At 40.1% G+C, this 19,931-nt stretch overlaps 1 protein-coding gene across 6 annotated transcripts in view; it reads right to left on the bottom strand.

Annotated features, from left to right (window-relative positions):
* PPFIA1 (PTPRF interacting protein alpha 1) overlaps positions 1 to 19,931 on the bottom strand; it is a 113,516-nt gene that overhangs the window by 50,683 nt on the left and 42,902 nt on the right. For all 6 annotated transcript variants that reach the window (XM_032776504.2, XM_075065241.1, XM_075065242.1 and 3 more), the window contains 9 exons: positions 15,305 to 15,451; positions 12,815 to 12,949; positions 9,761 to 9,844; positions 8,751 to 8,882; positions 5,154 to 5,216; positions 3,425 to 3,504; positions 3,047 to 3,197; positions 1,889 to 2,112; positions 406 to 640 (listed from right to left, as the gene is read on the bottom strand). In XM_032776504.2, the coding sequence (XP_032632395.1) occupies positions 406 to 640; positions 1,889 to 2,112; positions 3,047 to 3,197; positions 3,425 to 3,504; positions 5,154 to 5,216; positions 8,751 to 8,882; positions 9,761 to 9,844; positions 12,815 to 12,949; positions 15,305 to 15,451 (1,251 nt within the window). The remainder of the gene's footprint in view (positions 1 to 405; positions 641 to 1,888; positions 2,113 to 3,046; positions 3,198 to 3,424; positions 3,505 to 5,153; positions 5,217 to 8,750; positions 8,883 to 9,760; positions 9,845 to 12,814; positions 12,950 to 15,304; positions 15,452 to 19,931) is intronic.

Here is a 19,931-nt window from a genome sequence, read left to right as displayed (position 1 = left end):
ATGAACTTATTTATTTGTTGAGCATTCAGTAGACATGTCGATTATGACCAACAGGCAGCAACAAAACATGTATGATTTGAATAGACTTAAGAAAGAAGAGAGTAAATGGTTGTTGTACCAGGATTTGGAAGAAAAGGGCTAAGTTCTCCCAGGCACAGGCAGCAGCACAGAGTAAAACTAGGAGGAGATGACAGAATGTAGGTAAGGGATGTGAGCAGAGCAGAGACCAAACTTTTGGAGACTTTTTGAAAGTTAAGATCAGCAATTTGAACTTGATGTTGAAGGTGAAAGGAAACAAGTAAAAAAATTCAATAAGGGAAAATGATACAAAGGACAAAGGTTACTAGGGTTATTATTTAGGATGCAGATATATTCTCCTGTAGAGAAAAAAAATCTGATACTCACTAGTGTCATAATACCTAGTCTGTCCACTTCCCGAGCTGGACTATGTGGGATCCGCCTTGGTGTAGAACGGCCACTGCCAGGAGGAGAGGAACCAGCGACGGTCCCACCAATAAAAGGAAGGGGAATGGAGTTCATTGAACGAAATCGTCCATTGTTATCTAGACTCCCGCTACCAACTCGACTTTCAATTTCCTCTGCTCGCTGCTCCGTATTTTCCTTTTCTTCTTGTATCAATCTAAAAAAAGTTTAAAGACTAGGTGATTTTTTTTTTTAAGTTGATCAATTCACTGTAAAATAAATACATTTGCAAAAGCACTGCAAGACTCAATTATATTAAGATAAGCGATGGGGCTGGCAGAATAATAGTTCTAAGTTGTGTGGTTATTTGTATGACTCTAGAAAACTAGACCTCCACAGACAGGGAAGACAAGATAGCTGCAATTCAAACAGACAACATAACATACAAAACAAATAGGAAATAGGATGGGACTAAAAGTAGTGTGATTGATGTTTTGTTAGTATTGCAGTTCATGTGTTTTATGTTCTGTCAAATTAGTAACACTTCACAATGCAGTATAATATGTAGGCCTGTCGGAAGAATTTATTTTAAAGGAAGAGCTTGAAAAAAAGAGTGTTTAGGCACAGATTAAGGACAGGGATCCAAACACAGGAAGTTGTATAGAAGGAGGATGAGTTTTAATATATTGTAATATTGTAAAATTATAACTTGGACTGAGAAACTGAAAGATAGTCTAAGAGGAAGGCTAGCCTTGTGGTGAAAGCACCAGACTTCCCCTGTGACCAAGGGCAAGATATCACGCCCTCTATACTTCAGTTTCCTCATCTATAAAAAGAAGTCAACACTCCCCTATTTCACAAGAATTTTGTGAAGCTAATTTGTAAAGTGCTTCAGGAATCTCATATGAAAATGTTATAAATCCAAAGTATGTGGTAACTATTATTCAGTAAGTACACTACCATTAAAATGAAAACCGAAGGTACTATTTAAAAGCAACAGAAACAAGGAAATCCAAAGAAGTTACAGCCTTTCTACTAGTACTACTCCATCATGCCTAGATATTTTACCTCTTCCACAGTACAGAAGATCATCCGCTCTAACACCCACTGGTAGAGTATTACAATAGTTGTAGTTACTACAGATGAATTTAGGAGAGAATAGCCAGCTACTTATCAAATGGCAGTTGAAATGATGATTAAGAACTTACACACAATTGCTATTAGCAGCAACAGCTACTGTCACCACCACCACCACCATTTATATAGTAATTTCCATCCATATACACAGTGTCAGAAGCATTTTAGAAAGTTGGACAAGCATAACCACTTTTAAATTATTTTTTTCCAAACAACACTGAAGTTGCCTGGCTTACCCATAACTACACACAAACCAATGAGAGATCTTTAATTTCTGCTATGAAAGAAGCTTATTTTATCTTAATTGTAGTTAACCGATAAACTATACCTAATCTCTTTGTTAATTGCATCCAATTGCTCTTGAAGCATCATGGCTAAAGTCTGAGCATCAGCCTGACCACTAGGTGACAAAAGATCAACTGAACTGAAAATAGTCTCTCCGTCATCATCACCATCCGAGACATCAACATCACTCTCGAATGCTTGTGCTACATTTGCCAACACACTTGCTTGTTGTGCACGTTCCCAATCCTGTTCATTAAGGGTTTGAACCTGTTTAAAAAAAAAAAAGATTAGAAATCTCAATCTAATTGAAAAAACAATATAAACCCTTTACTATGTAATTACTTTCAAGAAGCTAAAAAAATATAAAAACAAAGTTAACAAGTTCTCACTTACATGCTGTAGATATCCATCGAGAAAGCAATATTTAGAAAACAGTAAAAACAAAACCAATTCTTTACTATAATTCTGCAGTTTTCTAATGGTTCAAGTCACAGAAATCTTACACATATCCCACCCAACTCTAATGCAATATTGCAAAGGTTTGCCAACAATTTTAAACCAAATTCCATCATATGTTTGAGGGACAACTCAGTATATTTAGGAACTGAGCCCTGTTGAAACTGAAGTATTTAAAGGGACAGAGCGATTGCTTGCCAAATGATGGATAGCATGCTAGATTATTAAATTGAAATTGCAACATCTTTGTGCACACAAATTAAATTATAGATTTGAGTTGTTTCAGATGATATTTCAGTTTCAAAGTTATATTTTCTATCACACTTTCTAACAATGAATACGGAATCAAAATCCCTACTTTTTCAGTTACTAAAGAACAATTAAAACATACATTAAAAGTACTTGTAATTATGTACTTTGGTGAAACAGGAAATCTAGTGTATACAAAAAAAAAAAAAGCAGAATCTAGCAAAAACCTACACTTTAGTATACAAAATAAAAATGTCAATCCCTTAAAGAAAAAGAAGAGTTTTAAAACTTCTGAGTAGCCCACTTTTCGAAAAAAACTGTGATAAACAATAAATATTCTAAGTGCAAAAGATTTTAGTGTCATTATTTAATAAGGCTACAATATGCGAGAGGTCACATACTATGTACTTCTATCCTATTAACTTGCAATTGCCTATTAGATCAAAAGAATCTAAGCATATTTCACTACCAAAGTAAAGTAATAATGTTCCATTACCTTTGAAGGTTCATCTCGTAGCGCTGCCAAACGCCCTTTCTGGGGCCGTCTTAACACTGATGAGGTGCTATAGGGATCTGTATGACTGTCAGCCACAGATAATGGTGTCATCGGATATCTGAAATCTGGTACACTACCCAAATGTGGTCGGCTAAAACATGAACACAGATTAAATCTTTAGATGTATGGAAAAGACTATTATTGCTCCTCCAGTTTCAATTTTTAGACTGAAAGTAGTATTGCATCTTTGGCATAGAAATATTATTCATTACTATGCTCAGTAAAAATGTTTAAAATTATAATAATAAAAAAACTATAAAATATAACAAAGCTGATTGTAACCTCTAGCAAAACAGTATTCTCATTAAATGCTTGTACCTATGATGAAGAGATGTGGCTCTGATCCTCATTTGGTCATTTTCAGCCCTCATTGCTTCAATATTTAGTACCAATTGATCCTGCAAAAAATAGAACAAGAAAAACAAATCAGGAAACAAAATGTACAAGAGCTCTGCGATTACATTCATTTTTTAAAAAATAATGTATATATCTTCCAGGCCCACAGAACTCATTTCCACTATTATGTGTTCTATACAACAGATTGCCTTCAAAACTACTCCTCAGTGAAGCAGGCCTTCAAAGACTTCTGCCATATTAACAGTGGTAACCATTAAATCACCACTACTGATCTACTAAACACCAGAGAGCAGTACTGGAAGTACTGTGGTAACTGAGATGCCTCAGTCAATTATGCTAGGTAAAATACCAATTTTTTTTTAAATTGAAACAACTGAATAAGAGATGTATCCATGTGTGAATGACTGGCTAACATTGAGTAAATGAGAAAACTGAATTAGTAAGGACAGCTTGAGGATGACTGAAGCTCTATATGAAACAGGACCTTAAATCCAGCCACTCGCAACTAGGATCTCCTCATGCTCCCAAAATTTTATATGTAAGTAGTAACTGAATGATTGAGTAAGTCACTTCAACAGAAGACTGAGAAGAGTGAAATTAAGACCTAGATAGGCAATGGCAACAGGCAATTCTGAGGTTGAGAACTCCTGTCCCATGCCACAGATATTCAAAGCCCACCCTGCAGAACACTCTAATACAACCTGTAGCTCTTAGTTTCTTTAAATTTGCATAACTGATGTAAAGCCTGTGCAACTTGCCCAACCCTGAAACTCACTTCACAGCAAAGTATTTTAGAACACATAGTACAGACTATTGCTGAATAACCCATACAACTATTGTGATGTCAGAGCAGACATTCCCATAGCTTCTCACAATGTTAATCACCACAATTCTGGGAATGAAAGGTTGTGCCAACATTATTTAGAAGTGGGATAGCCAGACAGTTAAAGGAATTTTGTGCATTCTGAGAACCCATAACCAGAAAGTGAAAGAAGGTTTAAGCATAACCCACTCCTCTCCTCCAAAACATCTCCAACACCTTTAGTGACAAGAGCTCTGTTCCTGATGATTCTGAGCTGCTTAATCCTCCCCCAACCAACAAGAGCTCAACACAGCAGCCAAGCATGATAGGTGCTTCTCCTGTTCCACTCCACAATTTTTTAAGTAGTTTTTTAAAAAGTAGCGTACAAATTTTACAATATTGTTCAGTAGCAAGCTTCTCAAAATGTACACTGGATGCCTCTGTTACAAAATATACATTAAGATGCACTTGCAACGGAAAAGTTTTATTTGTGTTTTTACTACTCATGCGTAAGTTATGCAAAAAATATGAGTTAGACAGGGCCTTCCGAATCCTGGTAAATTATCAATACAGCCCTCTTGTTTTCACCTAGTTTGTATTTAACTGAACTAAATTAAATAGGTAATTCTGCTGAAAAACTTAAGTCACCTGTAAAAGCCGCAACAATAATTCTTTGAACCAAAGGAGGCAACCAACCTTTTACAATGAACAGTATTAATTGTGCCACAAAAAATTATCATCAAGACCAAGGCAAGAAATCAAGAAAGTTTAAATATTCTTACATAACCTGCTATTACTAGAAAGTTACGTAGTATAGTTTATATCATATTCCAGCTATGTCCCAACAGAACAGTTACATTTTGATTTGAAAAACTATCCGTATAATACCTTTTCATGTTGAAGATCCTCTACTTGCTTCTTTGCATTTTCAACTTCTCGAAGAAGAGAGTTCTAAAATAAAATTGCACAGTTATGTTACTGTTAAATCACTGTAGATCTTTCGATTTTTGAAGAGTGATTAAGGTAAGACAAGCTATTACAAAAGGTCCATTATATAAGGAGTAACTGCAGTACCTCTTTTAACTCACAGCTACTCAAATTTATTAACTAAAGAAAATGATTGTGTCTACCACTGTTATTTTTTGAATATAATTAAAATAGACTCAGACTTCTGGTCTGTAATCCTCTATACGATTAAATTACTAGTGTTCTGGTAACTTTTATCACTAAACAGTTACTACTAATAACTAGAGCCCTACAAATCCACGGACCATTTGTGGATTAGATACAGATATAAATGTGGTATCTGTGCAGGGCTCTACTAATAAACAGTGGTTTTATCTGTTTGCTAGTTTCCTTTTGACAAAGTTATTCTACGTAGCAGACAGATATAATTTTAATTAAAAAGATGTCTCAGATAGCCAAAGCAGGATGTGGTACAGTTACTGATGTATACTCTTTCCTGCTCATTAGATTCCCTTAATACCAGTTTTATTTGTCTGATTTGCATAAGCATCATACAGTAATTTGTCAGCTATACAGTAGTGTAAACTCCAGTACTCTCATAGTTCTCATTAGCAAGAATGCAGGGATTTGCATAGTCATCATATGGCAGTTTATCAATATCTGTACTATAAATATACACATTTTATACAATAACTAGTTACCACAATTATGCTCAAACTGACTCTCATACTCAGGCTATGAAAGTTGTCTGTCAGCTACAAAGATCACCACCACCAAGGCATCTGGCTTCCTTCCAATAACGTATGTGATTGTAGTAAACAATAATAATGAAAATGGCATTGTCACTGCAAAAAGGAAGTTGTTTTAGGAAGTTTATAACCTTTTGACTCATTTTCTCCTCCCCTGCCCAAACCTGTTACACACTATCTTGAAAGTTCTTGTTTTTAATTGTTTGAATCTTAATTCAGTTTTGAAACACTGGAAGCTACAATATAGGACATTCTGGGGAGAAAGGCTTAATGACCTGGATAGAGACAAATGAGATTCTATTCAACTGTCCATTTTTGTTGGTTTCCTATCAATCATACACTTATGCAAAAAAGTAACAGTACCTTTCTGAGCAACAATACTAACAGTGAAGTATATCTAAAACTGTCTTTTTACTTCACGAATCTCTCAAACTTAGAGAGTGTTCAGTCTGTCTTATTCCAGAAAGAGGTTTTGTACCATGGTTAGGCCAAACAGATTGCCACTGTGACAGAGTGCATAAAATATATTCACTGGTGCTGCCGGTAGGTCAGTGCTTTGAATCTTTCTTCTCTGCTATGTTAAAGTCAGAGGCCAAATATTTCAGACTTAGGGAGCCTAACTTTAAGCACTTAATTCATTAGGGACAACAGGGCCACACTAGAGTTTTATTCAGTCATGCCTGATTTTCCTCAGTTCCCTTTGAGAACAAAAGCAGAGAAGAAAGCAAAAGCCCAGTTCTCTTAGAGTTGTAGCAAAGAAGCCATCCGCCTCTAAAGCCCTGGAATAGTACTGTCAGAAACTGTGCTGGGGTGCTGGTGACAGACCACTTGCTTATCACAGTAAAAACAAGTGCCTCTGAAAATTCAGATGGATCATAAAATATGCCAGCATGTTGAAGTCTTTAAAAAGAGGGCCATTTAACTTTTACTGAAAAGTTTTCCCAGGTGAGTACTGTATTCCAAAAGACTCGAATCTACATCTTCAATATGGGGGAATGCAAACTGAAATGATCATTGAACAAAAAGAGAAAATGCTACCATAGAAGGAACTTCCTTGTTTTCCTTTAAGGTTTCTTTCATCCTACTTAAGAAATGCAGTGCCACCTCAAAGAGTTATCTCTGAAGAACTACAGATGAATGAAAGTGAGCAAATAAGTGAAAATCCATCCAGGCTGCAAGATGTCAGAAGCTGGAAGAGGCGCTGAATTAAGAGGGCAAAGAACAGAACCCTGGTCATAAACAGACTGTTAAGGGTTAATGTCTCTTTTACCTGTAAAGGGTTAACAAACAGGGAACCAAACACCTGACCAATCAGGAGACAAGATATTTTTAAATTTGGGTGGAGGGTTCTTTGTCCGTTGTGTGTTCTTCTCTTGGGGGGTCTGAGAGAGACCAGACATTACTACAGGCTCTCTAAGTTTCTGTTCCAATAGTAAGAAAGAACAGGCGATTTTAGTCTTTTTTTTTTGTTTGTTTGTCTCTATTTGCAAATGTGGATCTGGCTGGTTACCTTTTGTGTGTGTAGTTGCTGGGAATATTTTGATTTCTACTGGTACTGGGAGGAAAGTTTCTTTCTGGTGTCTGTAAGCTATAGGACCCTGTAATATTTACATCTTTAAGTTACAAAGATAATTCTTTACTTTTTCCTTTCTTTTATTAAAAGATTTCTTTTTAGAGAATCTGATTGATTTTTTTTTCTTGTTTCCCTTGTTTTATCCCAGGGGATTGGGATAACTCACCAGACTGGTGTGGGGAGCGGGGAGGGGGGAGAGGTAGAATCTCTCTCTGTTTTCCTTGAATCTGTTTGCCTCTTTGTGGAAGGAAGGGACATGTTCTCTGTATTGTGATTAAAGAGTTTGATCAGTAGTCTCTCAGGATAGCCAGGGAGGGAAAGTCTGGAGGGGAAAGAAGGGATGGTTTACTTCCCTTGTTTTAAGAACCCAAGGGATTTGGGTTCTTGGGGTCCCCAGGGAAGGTTGGGGAGATCAGAGTGCCCCAAAACACTATATTTTTGGGTGGTGGCAGTGCTATCAGATCTAAGCTGGTAATTAAGCTTAGAAGATTTATGCTAGTATCTCATTTTCTGAACTCTAAGGTTCAGATCTGGGAAGGAATGCTACGACAAGGCTGCAAGATGTCAGAAGCTGGAAGAGGTGCTGAATTAAGAGGGCAAAGAACAGAACCCTGGACAGAGGTCTGAAGCGTGCAATAATTGATCACAGAAAAACTCCTTGGTCCAGCGACCTTTTTTATGGCTAAGTAGACGTTCTCCTGTGAGGGAAAAGATATTTCATTTCTCTAGCTGACAAGATTATCACCATGATACAGGAAACACTGGACTAGATAGAAAAGGAGGAGTGGGGCAAAAGATATACGAGAAAAATGGGACTCAAGATCTGGGTTCTGTTCCTGACTCTGCAACAGACTTCTTGTATGACCCAAAGCAAACAAACATCAAACATCAATAGGGAAGCATAAAAATCCTTTAAAAAAAAATTAAAGGAATTTCCTCCCAACCCCCAAGAATTGAGTTGAGGACATAGAATGCACTCTTTTGATAAACTTGCTTAGTTTTCTCAGAATCAGCTATTTTCAAAAAGTCATGCTCATAGTGTCTCTAAATGGAAGTTATTTATGGTAAAAGATACATTATTTAACTGCTAAAGTTACAAGAATAAATTATATATGTATTGTAAAATATGTAACAAGCACATTGCTAAACTCTTCATTAATTTTTAAGCTACTTTCATCACATTAAATTATTTTCTACCTTATCTTCCAGAGCAGCCATCCTTTCCTTGAGATGAAGCTGAAGTCTTTCATTGGATTCAGACAGAAGTTTATCAACAGTATCTGATAAACGTTTATTATGTTCTTCATTCATCTTCTCCCTTTGTCTAGCCTAAGTTATTAGGAAGCATTAAAAGTATGATTAATTCAAAGCTGTTGATGTTATCTGTCCTACGAAATATTTGAAAAGTACCATTTAGAAAGATCTCCAGGTTGTGAAAACTGTAAGGCTCACCACACCCACACTCATACACTGATAGACTCTAAGGTCAGAACGGACCAATATGATCATCTAGTCCGACCTCCTGCACAAAGCAGGCCACAGACTCCTGCCCATCCCCTTCTATAACAAACTCCTAACCTATGTCTGAGTTATTGAAGTCTTCAAATTGTGGTTTGAAGACCTCAAGCTGCAGAGAATCCACCAGCAAGTGATCCATGCCCCACGCTGCAGAGGAAGGCGATAAACTCCTTATTTTCTCCAATGAAAGACACTTTCCTCAAAGGTTCAGAATTAATCCAGATATCTTGATCATACAACAGCCCTCAGGGATACCCAAAACCTTCAGATAATCAGAAGTACTAGATTCCCAGGCTTCCAAGTGTGAGTTTACAGTCCTGTGACTGAGTAGATTTCAAAGCCTGCAGAGCAAACTCCAAGGCCAGCTGACTCAGTATGTCTACAGAAGATTTCTTTTTTTGTGAGAAGGGAGATCTAATTAGAATAAAGTATGGTAGACAGGTACTTTTAAACATTTTATTTCAAATTTCAGCTGGAAACTCAAAGCTCACAATTAAGTTCACTAACTGTAATTAAGAGCAACGACTAGCAAACATCATAAATCCCCAAAACATGCCTCAACTTTTAGCACTGCATTAGAGGTGGGACATAGAAGAAGGGAAGGCCCAGCTCAACCATCGGCTACTATGCAAGGATCATAGTTTTACTTTTCAGTTTGATTTCTATACCAAAAAATATTTTTGTAATACCCTTTGCAATTCCTGATTCTTTTCCTCCAATTGTGCTTCCATCTGTCGCAACCGTTCTTCAATGTTGCCATGTCTCTCCTCAGCCTGTCAATTTGAAAACAAACTAGAACTAGTATTTAAGTCTTTAAGAATGCATTGAAAACTGATGTGCTAGCAAGAAGCATAACATGCTTTTGTGTGCAAACTGCCATTTATGTCCATATGCAGTGCAAAACAGCTTACTACCAGAACCTAAGAATCCTCATTATGTTAAATGATGATCAATTAATCCTCTCACATCAGAATTTCATGGTTCAACCATCGCTGACAACTGACTTCTCACCAAGAAAATTTACATTCATACTTCCACAATGCAATAAATGTATAAATCTCATCACAGGATTTCCTCTCTACGCTCATCCCCATTTGCCTATGTTAGTAATCAAGAAAAGCAGAAAGCAGCAAGCAGAAACAAGGACTGATGTACAAATTCTACCTTCCTAAACCTGGAGGCAAGTTCCAATAGTTTAGCATCTTTAGCAGCAGAGTTCCCAGAAGACAAAGGGTCAGACTACAAAGCCAATAAAGGGATAGGAAAGATAAAAAAAAAAAAAAAAAACACTTTAAGGGACACTTAAAGACATGTCATTTATAGCTATACTAGACTATCTATCTTTCCACCAATAAGCTCTATTCGTCCCGCAGCCATTTCAAGGACACATTAGATTGTAAGTCGTGGAAAATTTGATGCAACATTACTTAAAAGCTTCAGGTCAACCCTCCTTAGGGCTGGCCTATACCAAAATTAGGTACGATACATTACTGCTAGTGGTGTGACAACGTTCGGCACCCGAGGCACTCATTGTCTATGCCCACTAACCTCAGTGTCGATGTATATCAGTGTCGAAGGACGAGGATATGATTCTTTCCATTAATTTGCCTATCTGCGTCAGAAGGTGGATTACCTACAGCATTGGAAAAACAACCTGTTGCGTAGAAAGCATCTACAGCGTATGCGTACAGGTGGCAACAGAGGTTGTAGTGCTAGACATGGCTTTAGATGTTTAAAAAGAAAAACGAAAAGAAAAAGGAATAGAAATATGTCTTCTTCCCTGCCAAGACATTCACCAGTTGCTTATTGTGTGATTTAAAGACTCCACGCAAATGTCTTCTTGAAAGACTAAGATGGCAGTATTTATACAGTAACAAAAACAGCGAAAGGGAAGGAAATACTTTTCAGCAAAACAACACACAAAGCTGATACAAGAGCTGGTAAAGCATGAACTCCCATATGAAATACAGGAAAAAGTCATTAAGAATCTTAATATTTTGAACATAGCTAAGATAATTAGGAGAATGAAGTTAATATGCATTCACCACAGAATAAGAAACATTCTTGTTACTTTCTGTCTTTGTTGGACAAAGAAGCGTGGGGAGAAAATAAGAAATAAAAAAAAGACAGAACAGAATTGCTATAGTTGATACAACCACATGAAAAGACTCTCTCAATTCAGTGATTACTGTTCCACCTTGTGAAATGCCCTGCAATACTCTGTGCCAGTTCAGCCGCCACCCAGAAAGATCTCAGCTTTTCTCTAAAGGCTCTGCTGCAACTCGTTTGCTGCAGCAGTGCCGAGGGCGTTCTTGCAAGTTTGGCGTTCTTATCTTCACTCTAGAGAAGATCGAGAATGCAGAGCAGTCACCAATGTTGAGAACTAAAATGTAAGCTACTTGTTTCTTATCAAATACTGGAGTAGAAGAAACAGACAACTTCCTTTATTAGACTATGAAACAAGGTTTCCAACACTGATTTTTACTTTCGAAATAACATAAAAGGAGAAAAGCAAGCTTCCAAAACTAACTTTTAAAATTAAGTTTTGTCCAACATAAGAGTGGCTATTACTGAACAAATTGAATTCCTTCATAAAACACAGCCGACAGCATTGAACTAGCATGGCAGGCATTGCTAAGGCTCCCATTTTAGGTTGATGTGTATGGTTATGCAGTTATACGTGGAGGATCAAATCCTTGCTATTTATAAGTATAGAATAATTTATATGAGCACTAAAAATTAGCACGTTAGTTTCCACAGTTAAAAAGTAAATGTATGAAATATTGTTTAGAAGTAAGATTAAATGACTCAATGTTTCGCTTCTGTCCTCTAGCTAACAAGTTGACTGGACTATATAACCCTTCAAAATTAATTAATTTAGTTGTGCACAAAAATTCTCAATCGCATAAACCAGTTTTTCCTTTTTCAATAAAATAAAAATAATAAAGTGATGGCATTAATTTGGTGGGCAACTGTTTCTGTCTAAGCCTAGAAGAGGGAAAGAAAAATGATTAAAGTTGTATCTTAACCCAATCCAGAAGATGGTCCTATAAAGACAAGTAAATTTACACGCTTAGGCAGCATCACTGCTTGTCAATGTGTTCAAGTCCATCGCTCCTACCCACTTTCTCCTATCTCCCAGGCCCAGTCCCACATATTTCCTTCATTCTTTTATCCTTTCTTCAAAGGATAGGTCTAGCTCACTTAACTGCTTCCCCTCGCTAGACCCCTAGCTTACTTTGTTAGCCATCAGCCAGCTGGCTCATCCTATTGAGTGTCATACTTCTGCTAAGGTTCAGAGGGGATCCTGGTAAATGAAAAAAAAAAAAAAAAAAGGAAGAAATTGTCTTCTTCCCTGCCAAGACATAAGTTGCTGATTGTATTAAAATGACTCCCAGCACATTCTTTCTGAACTAAAGCAGATTTATACAGTAACAAAAACAGCAAAGGGAAAGGAAATACTTTTCACAATGCAACACACAAAGCTGATACAAGAGCTGGTAAAGCAAACTCCCAATAATAGAAATACAGAAAAAGTCATTAGAATTTAAATATTTTGAACATATGCTAGATAATTAGGAGAATGAATAAATGCAACCACAGAATATAGAAAACATTTTACTGATTCTGTTTGGAAAAATCAGTGGGAAAAAAAAAAAAAAAAAAAAAAGACAGAACAGAATTGCTATAGTTGGAACAACCACAGAAAAGACTCTCTCAATTCAGTGAACTACTGTCCCCACCTTTGAAAGTGCTGCAACTCTCTGTGCCAGTTCAGCCTCCACCTCAGGCAAAGTCTCAGCTTTTCTCAAAGTCTGCTGCAACTTTTGCTCAGCCAGTTCCAGTCGTTCTTGCAATTGGCGGTTCTTATCTTCACTCTAAAGATCGAGAATGCAACAGTCACCATTTACAACTAAAATGGTAGCTACTTGTTTCTTTATCAAATACTGGAGTAGAGAAACAGACAACTTCCTTTATTAGACTTATGGAAAACAATTTCCAACACTGATTTTACTTTCGAAATACAAAAAGGAGAAAAGCAGCTTTCCAAACTAACTTTTAAAATTAAGTTTGTCACATAAAAGGGCTATTTCACTGAACTAAAAATTGAATTCCTTCATAAACACAGCCACAGCATTGAACTATCATGGAGGCATTGCTAATGGCTCCAATTTTAAGGTTATGTGTAGGTTTGCAGTTATAGTGGAGATCAAATTCCTTTGCTATTTAAGTAAAATTATTTATATGAGCACTAAATTTAGCACTTAGTTTTCCAGCAAAGTTAAAAGTAAATGTATTAAATATTTTAGAAGTTAAGATTAAAAATGACTCAATGTTTCCTTCTGTTCCCTCTAGCTAACAAGTGACTGATATATAACCCTTCAAAATTTAAATTAATTTAGTTGTGCACAAAAATCTCACGCATAAACCAGTTTTCCTTTTTCAATAAAATAAAGAAATAATAAAGTGATGCGCATTATTTGGTGCAACTGTTTCTGTCTAAGCCAAAGGAAAGAAATGGATAAAATTTATTCAAATCCAGAAATGGTTCCTATCAAAGACAAGTAAAATTACAACGCTTAGGCACATCACTGCTTGTTCTGTGTTCAAGTCCCTGCTCCCTACCCACTTTCTCAATCTCCAGGCAGTCCACTTTCCTTCATTCTATCCTTTCTTCAAGATAGCCTCACTCACTTAACTGCTTCCCCTCCTAGACCCCTAGCTACAGCCATCAGCCAGCTGCTCATCCTATTGAGCTGTCTCTTTGCTAAGGTTCAGAGGGAGTCCTGGTATGACAGACTGAGCAAACCTGCGGGAGGCAATGGATAGGGGAGAGCAGTGGTCCCCAAACTGTGGGGCGAGTCCCCTCTAGGGGGACAAGAAGAAACATTCAGGAGGGCATGACAGGGCCCAGGCCAGCCCCAATGGGGGGCAGGAAGGGAGCACCATCCAGCCCCGATCTGCCCCCAGCTCTGGTCCTGGCCTTGGCCTCTGGCTGCTGGCCTGGCCGCAGCCCCACTCCCAGACTAGGGCCCCAGCCTCAGCTCTGCTCCCAGCCCCAGCCTCGGTCCCTGACCGTGGCTCCAGCCTCGCCTCAGTGGGGGGTGGGGCCGAGGGACGGCATGGGCAGGGCTAAGTGGGGGCACGATGTGAAAAGTTTGGGGACCACTGGGAAAGAGGCATGCATGCCTAGAGGCAGCAAGGATAAAAGGTTCATAGAGGCTCTACACCAGAAATAAGGGATGCAGACTAGTCATTGTGGGGAGACAGGTAAAAGGAGGAAACAGCCAAGCATTAGGATTAATCAGTGGTGTTGAACAGTGGTGCTGAGAAGGGATGGGCAGTGGGGCTCTCCCCTTCCATCTCTAGCCCACACTCTCCTGTCCTGTTAAACTGTCAAACGTTTTATAAAAAACAGAGTTCAAAGTTATTCCAGAAAGCAATGGAGTCCAGGGCACGAAGGAAGCCGCAGTACATGAAGAGGAGGTATAGAAAGGGATCAAGTCTCGGGTGGTCCAGAGAACCAGCAGAAGCAGAGACGGAGGTGAACAACTATAGGTGATTTGGGGTGAGGGAGAGACAAAATGGGGGAAATCATAGGCAAAGTTTTAACATAATACACTCCACTAATTCCAACACAGCTATAATTCACACACGTGCAAAGATATGCAGGAGGACAGCACCAGTGTGCCTCCCCAAGCTCTGTCAAGAGCATAACCTTCTCTGCCGTAAGCTTTATATGTCAAAATGTTTAATTATTTGTTGCTAATGAACAAATCATGGAATTTCCACTCAAAATACTAAATTAGTTAAGAATACTTAACTACATTTCTTTTCAACACAACCATTTAGAGAAAGTCCCCTATTAGAATTATAACATCGTCCAAGTGAACGTTAATTAACACTTTTCACTAACAATCATACCCAGATACACAGACTCCTCACCTCCACAACAAATTCTTTTCATTTCCAACAGAAAATTTGAATTCTAATTCAAAGAAACACAATCTAAAATACAACCTTAACTTTGACCTCAGACTTTCATAAGTAACCACAGCACATTAGATTTATTTTTAAAGTATGACTGCTCATAAGATATTGTAATCTTCTTCAGATAAAAAGTAAGTGCCTTAGCACACATTTGGTACTTCTGTAGTTTTAATATTACCACCTTCATCAGCAATATATTCAACAGAATTTTCTTAATATTTTATTTAAATTAAAATTATTACCTGTCGGTGCATGGAGTCTTTATTAGCAATTTCATTTTCAAGTTTATCATTGAGGTCATGCACAGATGTAGCTTCACGCTGTGCAGCGAGGTAGCGTTTTTCAAGAGTTGTAATTCTCTCTTCCATGTCTTCCTTTTGGGCCATGGCCTATGTTATGAGAAACATTTGTTGGAATAAAAGAAATTACATTTAGTCACTAAAAGCAATGATTTTTTTTTTAAATAATCTAGGCTAAAATAGTATCAAACCGTACTTTCTCATTCTTACAGCACAATCAGTAAGTATAAAGTGTTGAGATATTTACTTAGAAGAATTGTGCTATTAAATTACAAACTCACTTTAAAATTAAAAAAAAGGACTAAACAGAGTCAAGTAGTGAATTACAGAATGCTTAATTATTTACCTCAAAATTATTACAATATAATAGTAGTTTTCCATATAGCATGTTAGACTGAACTTACGTACTTAAGTTTTTTAAGTCTGGAGCCTTAAATTCAGCTCTTAAACTCATATTCAGCATTAAATATAAAAGTGTCTTTTTTTCAAAGGTTGTGTGTACTCACAAATCCCACTAAAGTTCAGGTGCGCTGCAGAAGCTCAGTATCTTTAAAATCAGGATCTTTATATAGGTACCTAGATATGGATTTAAGAGCCTAACTTTAGGCACTCAAGTTTGAATATTTGGGGTTAGGCTTTGACATCTTTTCCAGATTGTCTGTTTCTGCATAGTGTACAGCACTGCTTAAATTTCCAGACTAAAATTTCTTTTAAAAATATTGTTGAACGTTATCTCCCAGCTTCTTTTAAGTACACTTTAAATCATCTTCAGAACAGTGGGTCTTATTACACAAAGTTCCACATATCAAAGCAACTGTGAGGATTATGTTCTGTACTTTGAAATCTTTGAAAATACAAAGTGTTTTATACGTAGATATTAGGCATTTTAAAAACAATTTGTTATAGTTATCTTAAGGAAAAAAATAATTGACAAGTTAAGAGTATCTAAATTTTATTCTTATTCCTAGAATAGCCTTGCCCTTAGAGCATTATAGATCAAGCAATGTTTATCATGTTTGTGTACTCATGAATTTTTGGTAGCATATCTATTCTGAAAGAAGCATGGATAAATCCCACACTTTTTTCCCCTGGGGTAGCTACATATATGCAACACCAAATTTTCCTTGATTTAAGTCCAGACCCTAGCTGACAGTTATCAGGATACACTTCTTCCAGCCCAGAGGGCAGAATGTAGGACACCTATAAGATTGTCAATGCTTCTAGTAATCACTAATTAGTAAAAGACGGTTACTCACCTTTGTAACTGTTGTTCTTCGAAATGTGTTGCTCATATCCATTCCATGTCTGTCCTCCTCTCTGTCCTAGCCAATCGTGGTTAGCAAGGACGCATGGCCAAAGGTGCAGCCCCGAATTTTTTGAGGGGGCTAGGGAATGACCCTACTCGCGCAAGTTGTTTCTGCAATGGGCCTTATGCCTGCGTGGCAACTCAATTAAGCCCTGATCTCGCCTTATCTAACACCTGGTCGGGAATATTTTTGGATTTCCACCATGACTCCGCCAGAGTTCGCTGTCTTTGGAGGAGGAAGAAAAAAAAAGGGGCGCGGCTTTCTGGGGCTCGTTACCATGAGGAGCTTCTGGCTTCAGGTCTCGACTCCGGCCTTCACGATCCATTAGTTGCGGTAAGGCCTATTTGGGGGAACTCAACCGGGTGCAAGCTGAGGGCAAAGGGTATGTGGGTTTTTCCGGTGTTACGCATACATGCAGGCCTTTCGTCCGGGCCCCCTCCTTGTGCTACCAAGATAGGCTTTGCGCGGTGCGGCGGAGGTGGTCGCAGCGGACGTTTAGCCACTTAGAGGGCAAGATCGAGGTTCCTCGCAGTCAGCGACGCCAAAGAGAACTGTCGAAGGTGCGCCCTGAGGAGGTACTGTTAAGGGGGATCCATCCTTCTCTTGGCGTGGTCCGTTACTTCAGTTCATGTCCCCTACATGGTGGATTGGGTTGCCATCATATGGTCCACCCTGTCCTTTAGGGTCCTCTCGGCCTTCTTTTAAAGAGGTCAGGTGCCGTGACGAAGGGGCTTCTCCTATAGCCTAATCCCAATATCGGGGTTCGATTCTAGACTCGAGGATCTCAGTTTTATTGTAGGTTGGAGTTAATGGTTCCCTGGGAACTTTCCTTCTTGTCTGGAGCGTTGCGCCTGTATAGAGGAGCGCGTACTTTCACTGCACCCCCGCACCAGGAATACCTCCGCTTTCTAGCCAACGTCGTTCTCCGTTCGTCCAGGTGAGCTGTTGGCCTTCTGCGCCCAAGGCATTAACCAGGTGTCGTGTCTGCCACACCTTCGCCGAGTTGATATCGTTTTCTGTATCGCATTCGCTACGAGGACTCAGACAGTCACTCAGGTGGGGCACCGTCAAGGACCATTCAAGTCTAGGCTGATATCATATAGGACATCCCGTGTTCCCGTGAGGTGTGACTTCCGGGGTCTACCTGGACTGCGAGCTACGGCGATTCCTGCTTGCCACAGCCACGTTCAGGCATGGCACGATCTCAGTCGGCAACTTTCCCAACGACCTCGTTTGCCTTGTCTCGTCTCCTGGTCCATGGCTGCTGTAGTTTGTAACAACGCTAGCTCGCTCTGTTCTCACATTTGTTCAATCGGCGTCCCGCCGGACCGGGCCAGTTGCACGATGTCCCGTTCCTTCGGACACGCTCCGGATGGCAACTCCTCCTGGTGTGGGCAAGGATGCCGCTCCCATCCACCCAGTCCTTCACGCACGACGATGGTCTATTTCCGCTGCGGTGCTCACCTCCATAACCTCGGCTTAAGCCTTTGGTTGCTCTCGGTGAGGGCCGTCCACACCATGCCATAAGAGCCAGTCGGCCTGGCGCGGGTTCAGCACGCTGCGGCCCGTAGGCTCTCAGTGTTTACAGCCAACCCACGGCCGGTACCATAAACAACCGCATTGGGTCACTCTCTTGTGCAGGAGGCCATTCCATCCGGGCCTTTTGATAGCACACTCGACTAATTGGTAGTATCCTCATCTCCTTGGCGTTCGACCTCAGTTCTCCTGTTCATGAGTGAGTGTCCGTGCCCGATGTGAATGTATCTGTTGCAGAAGTGGGATTTTGCCCACTTGACTGTTCGCTTACCGCTGAGAGACAATGTCCGAGGTTCTGTCGTTCCAAGGTCCTCCCCGGACATCTCGGGGCTGTCTCATGCCGTGGAAGGGCCGCGCTTTATCTCCCCGTGTCCCTGGTACTTGGGTCCTTCTCAACACATCGCAGGGCAGGCGCATTCCATCATCAAGACAACTCCACGCGGTTGTCCTAGGCGCACGATACACCCTTGCTCGAATGTCAATAGCCACCCATTACCCGCCATTACCGACTAACCTCAACTCAGTCACGGCAGACTTCGCCCCCGGGACTCAGTCTTTCCCTCACTTTTGTTGGTGGGGGCTACTGTATTCGGGGTAGGGAAGCCTTCCACCGTCAACATGCCTGGCCAGGTGGAGCCGTTTCTCCTACCATGCGAACCTTAATCTACCTCTGTGAGTCCGATTCCCTCTATTCGACTACCCTCTGCCTACAACGCAGGGCCTAGCGGTGTCATCACTGAGGGACCTTGGACATCTCTACTTGTCCAACCAGGCCTAGGTGTCGTTCTGTGTCTCCACCCATGTTCAAGGTTCTCAAGAAGGCCTGGTAGCGCATACACCTTAGGTACGCTGCCCAGCCCAACCGGACCTCCTGGGTTAACGCTTTTGTCCTCCGCCAGTCTGTGAGCCTAGTCGACCTGCTCTATACGCTTGGAGACAGCTTTCCTTGTGCCATTCGTCGGCCAGTGGGTTCGATGGGCTCAGGGCTCTTATGGTGGTTCGCTTCATTATGTTCCAAAGCAGTGCAAGTTTGACCCCCGGCTTTCTACTAAGGTGGTTTCGCCTTCCTGTACCACTCAACGCGTGGGGACAATTGAACTTCCACTGGGGTTTGTAGAGGCTGTCGCTTTATGTTGAGTGCAACATTTTTGTCACGCACAACTCTCGGTGCGTAGCGAACGATAGGAAGGCTACTGTTTCTTCGGGGATCTCATTTGGGTGTGACGCACCGAATTTGTTTTGATTTGGCTCATTTCCAGCCAGATCATCATGTTTAGGCCAGGCTTCTGCTGCCGCCTTGTGATCGTGTACCTACCACGAGGTCTTCGCGCAGCTCTTGGTCCATACCCTTGCTTCCATTATTGCTTTGGTTCAGTCAGAGCTGCTGCGCCTCTGGCTCAGCGTTTTTACATTCTGGCCTATTTCATCCGACCCCCGCTACATAGGCTTGGGGATCCTACTGGAATGGATATGAGCAGCACTCGAGAGAAAGCCGGTTATACCTTTTGTTAACTGTTTTCTTCGAGTGTCCATTCAACGCCGCCTCCTTCCCTGGTCGGGTACGGGAGAGGACTGAGGGCGCTGGGTCGCAGGGGTTATATCGCGCACGCAGCGCCCTCGGGGCGCCTGGCCGCACCGGTGTGCTGGGGAATCTTCGGACGTGACGGGCGGCAACTAATGCATGGATCTGAGCAAACATTTCGTAGACAGTAAGGTTGAATCTCTCC

This window comes from Chelonoidis abingdonii, chromosome 4 (genome assembly GCF_003597395.2).
Source record: "Chelonoidis abingdonii isolate Lonesome George chromosome 4, CheloAbing_2.0, whole genome shotgun sequence".
NCBI lineage: Eukaryota > Metazoa > Chordata > Testudines > Testudinidae > Chelonoidis > Chelonoidis abingdonii.
Note: the sequence above shows the minus strand (reverse complement) of the source record. Positions and strands in the feature narration are given on the sequence as shown.